Source organism: Mastomys coucha, unplaced genomic scaffold (assembly GCF_008632895.1).
Source record: "Mastomys coucha isolate ucsf_1 unplaced genomic scaffold, UCSF_Mcou_1 pScaffold9, whole genome shotgun sequence".
NCBI lineage: Eukaryota > Metazoa > Chordata > Mammalia > Rodentia > Muridae > Mastomys > Mastomys coucha.
This window is the reverse complement of record NW_022196915.1, coordinates 59,123,294-59,134,256: the sequence shown is the minus strand read 5'-3', so window position 1 is coordinate 59,134,256 and position 10,963 is coordinate 59,123,294. Positions and strand designations below refer to the sequence as shown.

The following is a 10,963-nucleotide window of genomic DNA, read 5'->3' as shown; positions in this document are numbered from 1 at the left end:
TAGCCATTCTGACTGGTGTGAGGTGGAATCTCAGGGTTGTTTTGATTTGCATTTCCCTGATGACTAGACAGACACTTCTTATCCTTACCATTGCTGTTGAACCTGTTTTGGTTTTGCCTTCTTACTAGTAAGTTTTTGTTTTTGTTTTTGTTTTTGAGACAGGGTCTCACTGTGTAGCTTGGAGTACCCTAGAACTTGCTAGACCAGGCCATCTTCAAATTCACAGAGATCTCTCAGCTTCTGCCTCCCAGGTGCTGGAATTGAAGGTGTGCACTACTACACCCAGTTAGAGATAGATTATGTGTTAGTTTAATAACTGTATTCATTTGAAATTTTAATATTGATACATCATTTCCCCCTTTTCTTTCCTCTCACACACCCCTTTCCCTTCTTGCTGTCTTTCAAAGTCATGCCTTCTTTTATTGTTAAATGTGTGAAACTACACACACACAGACACATACACACTAACTCACTAATCAGTCTGTATTATGTTGTCTGTATGGATATGATTTCAGGGTTGACTGGCTGACCACTTGATGCTGGGTAACCGATTGGGGAAGTCTTCTTGGAGAAGACTATTCTCCCACTAGGCATTCCTAGTCCTTGTCCATGAGTCTTTGGCTAGGGGATGGACCCTCTTGCTTTCCCTCTGCTGTATGATCATGTTCATTGATTGGTGTTGTCATTGTTCAGGTCTTGTTTAGGAAGCCACCTTGAACAGACTTGCTGAGTGTAGTCATTTACTTCTAGGAGACACAGTTTCACAACAACCTTCCTATTTCTGGCTCTTACCCCATTCCTACCTCCTTTTTACATAATGATCCCTTACTGTTAGGCCGAGGAGTTGTGCTCTAGATATATCAGTTGGGAATGGGTATCACACGTTTAATCTCTTGTTCTTTGCATTTTGATCTGTGTGGTTTTATGTAATAGTCTCTACTTGTTTCAAAGAGAACTTTCTTTGATGAGGGTTTTTTTTTTTAATGTAGTATTAGGCTTGTAGGAAAAGTTGAGTGACTATATGGAGAATTCTAATATACCACCTTCTCAGTGGTTTCCTCCATTATCACATTAGTGTTAAATATTAATACATAAGTTACAACCAAAATGGTATCACTGGAATAACATAATCTAATGAGCCACTATCTTATATGCAGTCCTTCAGCTACTAGAACATCATGACTTGGTGAATGCCAGTGTTAAGCTCTATGCTCAGTGGCCAATAGCCCCATGAGTCTTGACATGTATATATACTGTACTATATTATCATATATAGAATAGCTTCCCAACTGTAAAAAACCCCCATGTTTTCTCTGTTCATGAAGGTGTGGCAGCCATTGGTTTTCCTTCTGTCTTTTGCACTTTGATCTCTCCTGAATGCTATGTAATTGAATTCACAGTGTAGGTTTTTTCATATTGGTTACTCTGACTTTACAATATAGTCTGGACAGTGTCTTGTCACGGTTTAATGGCAAGACACAGCTTTATTATTGTGCAACACGCCATTGTGTGGATGTTCTAGACTAGGTCATTTATCTAGTCTTCTTTTGAAACCTACTTCAGTTACTTTGAGTTTTGGATGCATATATTATCATTTTAAACCTAACCCTTCTGGTGCAGAGTTCAGGGTGAATCTCAGCTTCATCTCGTGGTATGCACAGTGAGAGAGTGACTATAGGTCACATCATAAAGCAATGTTTAGTTTTGTAAGATGCTACCAAACTGTCTTCCAAAGTGCTTTAGGTTAGATCTGAGATATCCTCAGTGGTAGAGGAAGGCAAGCATGTAGGAGTGACTAATGCTGTTGGAACTCCACATTGGCTCAATTTTGGGGAATTTGAGCATCACAGGAGAGATGCTCAGCTCTGTACATGTTGTCCAAATCAGGGACAGTCAGATATTTTGGTTTCAAATGTAGCCCAACAGTTTTCTAATTTAAATTTACCGTCTCAGACTTCTTTGCATTTGTCTTCTAAATGGATTGGATATACTTAAGATGTGAGTTAAGATAAATTTGGGCTGGACTGGTATGCAGCTTGATAAATCATGTACTTAGCCTGTGGTAGGCCCTGGATTTGACCCCCCAGCACTACAATTAGAAGCAGAACTGCTCTCCAAGTCCTACGAAGAGTCTTAATCTTAATTGTCTCCATTTAGTTAGTCTCTTTTAGTGTTTTCTGTGTGTCCCATCTGATCTGTGTCCACAGGCTTTTGCCTTATGTTGGAGACTAAGAGACAATACAGAGATGCTGATAGATTATTAGAAGCTTTCTTGTTGTTTGTGTTTCCCAAAGGAGGCTGACAGAAATGAGATACCAGCCTGGGCTACAAGAAAGCCTGAGCTGAGAGCTTCACTGAAAGAGAGGCTCCATGAAAGGCAAGGCAGGACAAACGGGATTGGCTAGTCCTAATATGCCAGTAGGCTTTAAACAGTAGCAGTGTTTCTTAGTTACTTTGTAAATGTCCCCTCCCCTATGGCTCATAAAATGGGAAATATGTGCTAGGTTGAAACTGTAAAGTTGGGACTGGATGATTTGGTATAATAAGGGTGGTTCCTGCCATGCCCTTTATTATCCTTGAGAATTGAGTATCTCTTTGAGAGGCAGTATGTTACATTTATATGAAAATATTTAAGGGGCATAAAGCTGGGGAAGTAGTAAACACAAAGAGAACTTGAGTGAAGGTCAAATTATGATGAGTACTTTGTGAAATATTAAGTCGGTCGAATTAATAAACAAAGTCAGGAGAAAGTGAGAGGCATTTCCTTTGAATCTGTGTGGGGATGGCAGGAACACAGGAACACCGAGACAGGTCAGAACACATGAACACCGAGATAGGTCTCACAGTCGGGAAAAGGAAGATAATATTACGGGTATAAATATCCTTTTTAAAACAGTAGGTCAAAAATGCTGTTGCTTATGCTATGTGTCTATCACAGGTTAACTGTGGCTCTGCCTGAACTATCTTCACTTGAGAACCATCCTTGGAGGGTTGTTGCAGGTCACATTCAAATATAGGCTGACCTCTGTTCACATTTGACTATTCACCCATGAGCTGGGATAATCTTACTTTAAGGCAAGGTCATATGCATTTAGTAAAAGGGTTCTCTACAGAAGTACCAGCAGGTTTAGGATTTAAGGGAAGGGAGTATGAGAAGGCTACAAAGGATTTTCAGGATTTTGGGGATGTATCAGCAGAGGCAGTAAATATGAACGAAGCCACTGTCCAAGCTCTTGCCGTGGACCAGGCTGAGTCACACCCTGTCTGTGTATTGTCCTTCATTCTTACCAAAGCCTTAAGAGACAGAATGAACATTTCCATTTTATAGAAACTATGAATTACAGTGATGTTTGGTTTTATGTTACTAGGTAAAGTCATGTAGCTTCTAAAAGGCTGGACCAGGGATCAAGCTGACTAAGAGTTTTGCTCACCATGGCTTTAGTTACCGTAAGAAGAAGATTAACAGGCTAGATTCATGAAAGATGTAACTTGATCAGAGATCTAAAATTGTGAAGATATTAGAGGTAGTAAAGCCATAGGAATATCTAACATTATTTATAATGAAGGAATTTATACTTGCATGCATATAGGACAAGTATTAGTGACCGATGGTATAGCACTAAGTCAGCAGGTCTGTCACTGCTTGGATGTATTGGAGCTGCTTGAAACTGCCTGTGTACCGTGCTCCTGAGCTTTTTTTCCTGTGGACTTTGGTGGGCTTCTTGCTTTCCTGTTTGTTATCACTACAGGCAGTTGCAGTGTCAGCCTCTGCCACTGTTTTAGACAAACATGCAGTAACACAGGCTGCTAGCCCCATGACCATGGTTTCCAGGGAACTATTATCTGAGTTCAATAATGGCAGTTCTCTGGGCATGAAATGTTGTGATGCTCCATCATTCTGCCCCCTTCGGTGGCTGCTTTAATTTTTAAGACTGTTCATTTTCAAGGCTACCAAGAAACTGAGACTAGGGAGAAAAGAAGAATCTAGCTTGAAGTGGTTCAGAGCCCACCAGGATGTAGATGTTTGCTTGAGAAGAAATTAAAAACAACAGTAAAGACAAGTAGGGATGTTTCCTTTCATCTGCCCCATACCACCTAAACAAACCTAAAACTTGCATTTCTGAGACAGGTATTCACTATGCTATTGCTATTTTAACTCCGTGATGATTATGTGTAGTTTAATGGGAAATAAGATTTACTAGTTTCATTTTTAAAAGTTGTAAATTAAATTATGCACATTAGTTTAGATAGCTTATGTGACAAGCTGTTTCCATTTAGTAAACTTAGGGTTCAGATTCCTTAGACAATAAAGTGAAAGCTCACACCTTTGTCCCAGAACCCCAGTGTAGATTCTGGGGTACAGATTTCATAGCAACTGAACTTGTCTTCTCCTTGCTTTGTAGATTAAAATAGTTCTTGTTAAAGCCTTCCTTAGAAGCTCTCAGACAATTAGAATTTAAACATTAAACCAGAATCCAAGTTCCCACTGGTCTATTTCTCTTCTGAGTCTACCCCATGCTGCTTTCAATGATGCTTCATGAGAAAATAATACCTTCTTTTGTTTTGTTTAAAGAAACAAACCCAAAAAACTCCATATCGGATGTGGAGAGAAATCATGAGGACCTAAGTTCAGTTCCCCAAATCTATGTATGTATGTTTGTTTTAGCCTGATAGAGTGGCATACATTTGGAATTTCAGTGCTGGGAAACACTGGCCAGTTAGCCTAGCTGAGTTATAGGTGGTTGAGGAGACTGGTCTGTTTGTCCATTCTTCCTTCTATCCTTTCTTCCTTCCTTCCCTCCTCTCCCCTCCCTTCTCCTCTCTTTTCTTTTCTCTTCTTTTTATTCCTTTTCTTTCCTTTTCTTTTCTTCTTAAAGGAATAGTGCCTGAGGAATGATATTTGAAGTTATTCTCTGGCCTCTACTTACATGTGTATGCATATTCATCTTCCCATATTGCTACATTATGTGCAAGCACACACATACACACAATCTTAGTATCATTCATTAATATGTAATCATACTATTTAAGAAACTATACACATGGTTTAGACCAAATCTGTTAATATTACAATAAAGGTTCAGTTGTGCCCCTTCCCCTAAAAATTAGCTGCATACATATCTATCTACATATTATCCCTGTGTAAAAAATGATGTTGATTCTGGCTCTAATAGGTATTAAATTTTGCTTGTAGTTAGGTTAAATAACAAGACAGTCAGGAAAATATTTCTTAAAATAATATTGCTTTATTAGGAATTGGTTAACAAGTCAATTTCAGAAGCATGTACAAAGGTAACTACTATCAGGTAATGTAAGGATTCTAAATAAAAGATACAATTTCTAAATAAATAATGATGTCCCCAAGTATAAATCAGCGTATTGTACTGAATGCCAAAACTGCTTATTACTTGTTAATACTTTAGTATAGTAGAAAAAATATTTTTTCTATTCCAGGATTTTAACATAGCTGGAATTATCTTTTATGACCCCTCTCTTAGGAGACTACATGAATAATACTCTCATTCTTTAGCCAGTAAATATCAGTCTCAGGGTTCCATATGTATCTTTAGATATGTTGTATACCCCTAATCATCTTTTCGTCCATGTAACTAAGAAACTAAAGTGGTTGGTAGTCTTTATGGGCTTATTAATGAATGCTGTTTGTACCCAGAAAGCAATTTGTGTTTAGTGAAAGTAGAGCCACAGATTGCCTGTATACAAAGAACCCTCTCCTCTAGGAGTGAGTCATTGGGTGAATTAAAGGCTTGAGGAAAGAAGGCAGGTTGGGATTATGCTTTAAAGGAAGAAAATGCAAATTAAAACCCATTGAGGCTCTGGGTGTGGTCTCCAGAACCACAAAACAAAACTTAACAAGAAAGTAAATATTAACCAGCTTTACATCAAAAGGCTTGTGGAGCAGTGAAATCTCTCGTATACTGCTGGCACTCTGTTTTGATGGGGTTATCTGAAGCTACAAGACAAGACTGATGTCAAACTTACTAGATAGTAGAGGTTGGACTTAAACTCTTGATTCTCTTTCCTTTACTTCCCAAGTACAGGGAAAGGTGTGTGCTACTGTGCTGAGATGTAAAGAGATAAGCCTTAGTGCTGGTCTTTCAAGCGTGTGCTTCTGTAATCACAAATGATTCTGCTGCTTTTGTCAGATTTTCTGTAGGAACAGCTATAAAAGTTTCTAGTCAGCTGCAGGGGCACTGAATGGTGCAGGTACTAGACAGACTTAAAACCCTGCTAGAGCATCCTCTGGTTTAACAGCCCCCCAATTAACAAGTTTAGCAAGATTGAAAGATTGTGTGCTTTCCTGAAGACTCCTTTGTTGTTCTGATTCACAGCACTTCTTTAGTGTCAGACTAGCAGATACAGAATCATCAAATTTTTATTTTCAGTTTATTGGATTAAGTATCTCAGCATTCTTTACTGACTGCATGTTAAAATATATAGGTAATGTAAATATTGAGATTAAAAAGTTACAACATATGCTATGCAAACTGTAACTGAAACAGAAGTGGCTCTCTAACTGAACTATGTGTAGACTTTGGGTTAAAAAAAGTTACTAGAATTACCAGTTGTTATAATAGGCGAGACCAACCATGGGTTATAGAGATGGGTCAGTGGTCGAGAGCTCATGCTACTCTTGCAGAGGACTTGATTTTGGTCCTAGCACCCATATTAGACAGCTTACAGCTTTGCCTATAACTTGTACTACAGAGGATCCAACACCCTCTGCTGGCCTTCATGGGAAACTCCACCCACATGCACATACTCCCACATAGACATATACATATATACATAATTTTAAAATAAAAACTCTTAACAAAAGAATAGGGCAGTCTTCATGTAACATTACAGTTTCCAAATACCCAGTATGGTGATATAATTGAAAGAAAAGATAGCCAATTAAACAAATTAAAAGTTCTTTGCAAAGATAAGCAAATTTCTAATAGGTTAGGTACTTAACTCAAAAAGGCTTACAATACTGAAATCAAGAATGTAAGGTCTTATAAAAAAAAGGACAATTGGTTTAATGCAACTGCATACCAATTGAACTAGAGTAATATCTAGAGGGATGAAAAAATAAAATGTATTTTAAAAAAGTTAGTCTGAATAGAGTAATGCCAAATAAAGAGAATGTGTGTGTGAATGTGTGTATACAGACACACATACAAATGAAAACTCTCATAAAGGAAAGGCTTGGTGGCTTCTCCTGTGAATCCAGGAATGTTTAAGGCAGAATTACTACTATACCTAAGTCAGAGTCATCACAGTGTTCTTTATGAATACAGATAAAAAATCTTAACAAGTCCATTCGAGCAATATCAAGATGATTATACAGGACAACTAAGAAGGTCTTCAGCTGGTACTGTAATAAAGGAGCCAGAGCCACATGGTCATGTTGATAGGCTCCTAAGTAGTGGAGTGAATTCAGTTCCCCCTTCTGATGAAAACAGAACAGCATCCATTCAGTTGGAAAGCAGTCTAGAGGAGCTTCTTCCATCTCAAAAGCATACATGTTCCAGGACGCACAATAACTATACTGAAAAGCTGAATGCACTTCCTCTCAGATTAGGATCAGGACATGGATATATATATATGGTAACACATGTTGGCAAACATGGACTCCGTGCATTACTTGCTGGTAAGCATGTGGTCTGGTAAGTCCACTTTATGAGAGAGTCTGATGTGTCTGTGTTGAAATTATATAGCATCATTTGTAATGGATATGATGAAAACACTTTAAATGTCCACCAACAGATAACATGGATAAACAAGATGTTTGTATCTGTACAATATCATTCAACCACATACTAATATGAATTATTTGAGTCTTTGTAATTTCTGAATGTACTTAGAAAGCATGTTAAATGAAAGAAACCAGTGATGAAAATCTACAAAAGTTCTGAGTTACAGAAAATATTCTAAAATTTACTTTGGTGATAGGAAAGTAGCTCAGTGGTAGAATACTTGCCGCATATCTATGGATCCCCAGCATCAGGAATATTCTACTGCCTGTGATGGGCTGTGGTTTTATAACTGTATTCTAGAAGTTACTGAAGTCTACATTTTATAGGACAGATTGATGGTAAATGGATTATAACCTGGTAAAACACTTTAAAACCTATTTGCTTTTTATGTTTACTTAATATGAATATGATCATCATTGAGTTTCCATCTATCGCTTTTTTATTGATTTAAGTTTTATTAAATTATGATGAGAAAAGATATATGATTTCAATTTATCTGAATTTGTTAACATTTAAAAACATTTTAAGTAAATAGAATTAAATCACATTCTTGTTTCTTTTTGTACCCCAACTCTTCCCAGAGACCCCCTCTTCAATACCTATACCTTTTTTTGTCATATTTTTTAAATTTATAAAATATTATAACAATAAAAATGAGTGTTATAATAGTTGTTTGATATAAAACAACCAATTAAACAGCCTTATGTAGATGCTTGTATACAGCAATACTGAAAATACATATGTTTTTCTCAATATAAATTTTAAATAACTCCAAACATATTAACTGTATATTTTAAAATAATACATCACTACTAGTATTTTTTAAATGAACATAAATATATAAAGTCTTTTTTGTTTGTTTGTTTGTTTGTTTTTTAGTAGAGCTTAAAATCTTGGCTCTTACTGTGGTATAAGCCCAAAATAAGAACAATTTTTAGACATTGGATTTCATTGTAATAAGGCTGTATTTCAATGACCCTCACATCACCAAAGGATTTTACCTCCATTGTAGCTAAGCTGAGAGTTGACAGTTCCGCTATGCCAAGGAATGAATTGTAGGCATGATTTTTGGATACAGATTTCCTGCTGTGGTCAAAGTTAATTGACTTGAATGAGTGACTTTATTCTCAGCCTACAGAGAACAGGTTACATTCATTTATGAAATGGTGTGTATTAAGATAGTCTATCCATAAAGTCTTTCACCAACTGTTCCAATGAACAATGGTTCTGCTTGGAGGGTGGCACAGACATTAGGTGAGGGTAAGAATTTGGTTCATTAGCTGTGATAATTTGGAAAACATTCATCTCAGAGAAAGAGTAACTTATAAAGTCCTCTTCTTCAAACTTGATACAAGAGTTACAAATGTCAAGCAAAGCATTCAGTCTCACTCTTTGTTGTTCTCTTATAAGCCACCTCCCAAGTTAATTTTCTACGTTTCTTTTGGCTGTATAAATACTTTTGAAATATGTAAGCTGTTCTGAAAACCATAGTATAGTGTAAAAACATGAAATAAACAATACTACTAATAGAGAGGCTGTCTCTCACTCTATCTCTACACATGGGTTAAAGTTGTGGAGCCCCTTTTAGATTTATACTATGGATAGACAATGATTTCCAGGTATATGCCAAGTACCTTGCACACTGACGGTCTGCTTCATTCCCCATGTGCCTTCATAGTTTGTATATAAGCGAAAAGACTAACAACATTCTCCAAATCCAGAAATATAAGTCAATTTAGAAGTAATATACTTTTAGATTCTGCCAGCAGATATTGGATGATCCAGAACTAGATGCTGCTATAGTTCTTTGTTGATTTAGTTGCTATGGTAACCAGATACACTCATGTACAATGGGAAGCTTCTTATACATTGGTTCACTTGACAATAAGGCTGGGGGTGGATATGGATGAGTGTGACACATAAGTAGTTATAGCTTGCCATTCTACATCTATGTATGTTACACTAGGTAGGTCTAAAATTATATGAAGTGCTGCTGGAATGGAGTTGTATAGGCTTACCTTGCTAGTCTAAGCACAAGGACAGTCTAAGTCCATTTTGTCAATGGATACTATGTTTAGTTGGAGCAGGAGCTATTGCATTTCATAGCAGCTGTTGACAGCTGTGGCAGTAGCAGGAGAATGAGGACATTGAAGAAGATGCATGCAACAGTAAGTAAGTGCTGCACTGTCAGGAAGGGCCTGGCTATGCATCGGGGGTCTAGCACTTCAGTTCAGCTGCGTGGCTTTTATCGGAATATTGTGTACTTAAAAGATGAGGGAGTAAGATCATGAACTGTCTAAAAATGTTAGCTCAGAATAAAAACTATGCGTTTCCCAGTTTTAAGCTTAACATAAGCCTTATTGATCTTTAAAAAAAAATATAGAATACTTTTATTAAATCTGTAGCTATCTGTATTTTTTTTAAAAAATATAGATTAAAGTGAAAAAGTGGTGAAAGCAACTTTCCAGAACTATAATTGTTGGTTAGGAGTGGGAGCTTACACTGACGAGGGCCAGTCTTGAACTGTGCAGTGCCTGTGCATGCTGCCACAGTTGCTGTGAGTTCATATGTGCATCATTCCTGTTGTGTCTAGAAGATATGGTGGATGTCTTCCATCCCGTCTGGCTCTTAGAATCTTTCTATCTCCTCTTCTGCGTAGCTCCCTGAGTTTGATGAAGACATCCCATTTAGGAATGCCTGTTCCAAATTCTCTCCTTCTCTTCACTTTGTACAGTTGTCTCTAGTCTGTGGTTGTCTATTTATGGAGGCATTTTTTCAGTTGATGTTCCCTCCACTTAGATGACTCTAGTTTTCTACTTGATATAAAAATTAGTCCAGCAGACCTTGGGTGCAAGCTCTGCAGCCAGTCCCACAACACCCAGAGGAAGCTCCACTCCCAGGTGCTCTGACACACCCAGGATCAGAAGTGAGCAGGAACTAACATCTGTCCCAACACTGGGAGTAACTGGGACCAGCAGGAGTAGGCACACAGGAACTCCACCAGCCCAGGGACTCTGGTTCCTTCTGATCTGTCTAGGTTAATGTTCTGAGCAGACCTTGGGCGCAAGCTCTGCAGCCAGTCCCACAACACACAGAGAAAGCTCCACTCCCAGGTGATCTAACAAGCCCACGATGACAGGATCCCAGAATCACAGTATCACAGAGACAGCTTGACTCTGAGGAGTTCTGACACAACCAGGATC

General features: G+C 37.8%; 1 protein-coding gene across 4 annotated transcripts in view; it reads left to right on the top strand.

The window, feature by feature from the left end:
- The window catches only part of Fndc3a (fibronectin type III domain containing 3A), a 155,728-nt gene that overhangs the window by 27,522 nt on the left and 117,243 nt on the right, over nt 1-10,963 (top strand). Inside the window, exon 1 of one of the 4 annotated variants that reach the window (XM_031362254.1) lies at nt 9,755-9,928. The exons of the other annotated variants lie outside the window; for them this stretch is intronic. Coding sequence (XP_031218114.1) covers nt 9,899-9,928 — 30 coding nt within the window. The 5' untranslated portion in view covers nt 9,755-9,898. Of the gene's footprint in view, nt 1-9,754; nt 9,929-10,963 lie in introns of those variants that run through there. 4 annotated transcript variants of the gene reach the window in all.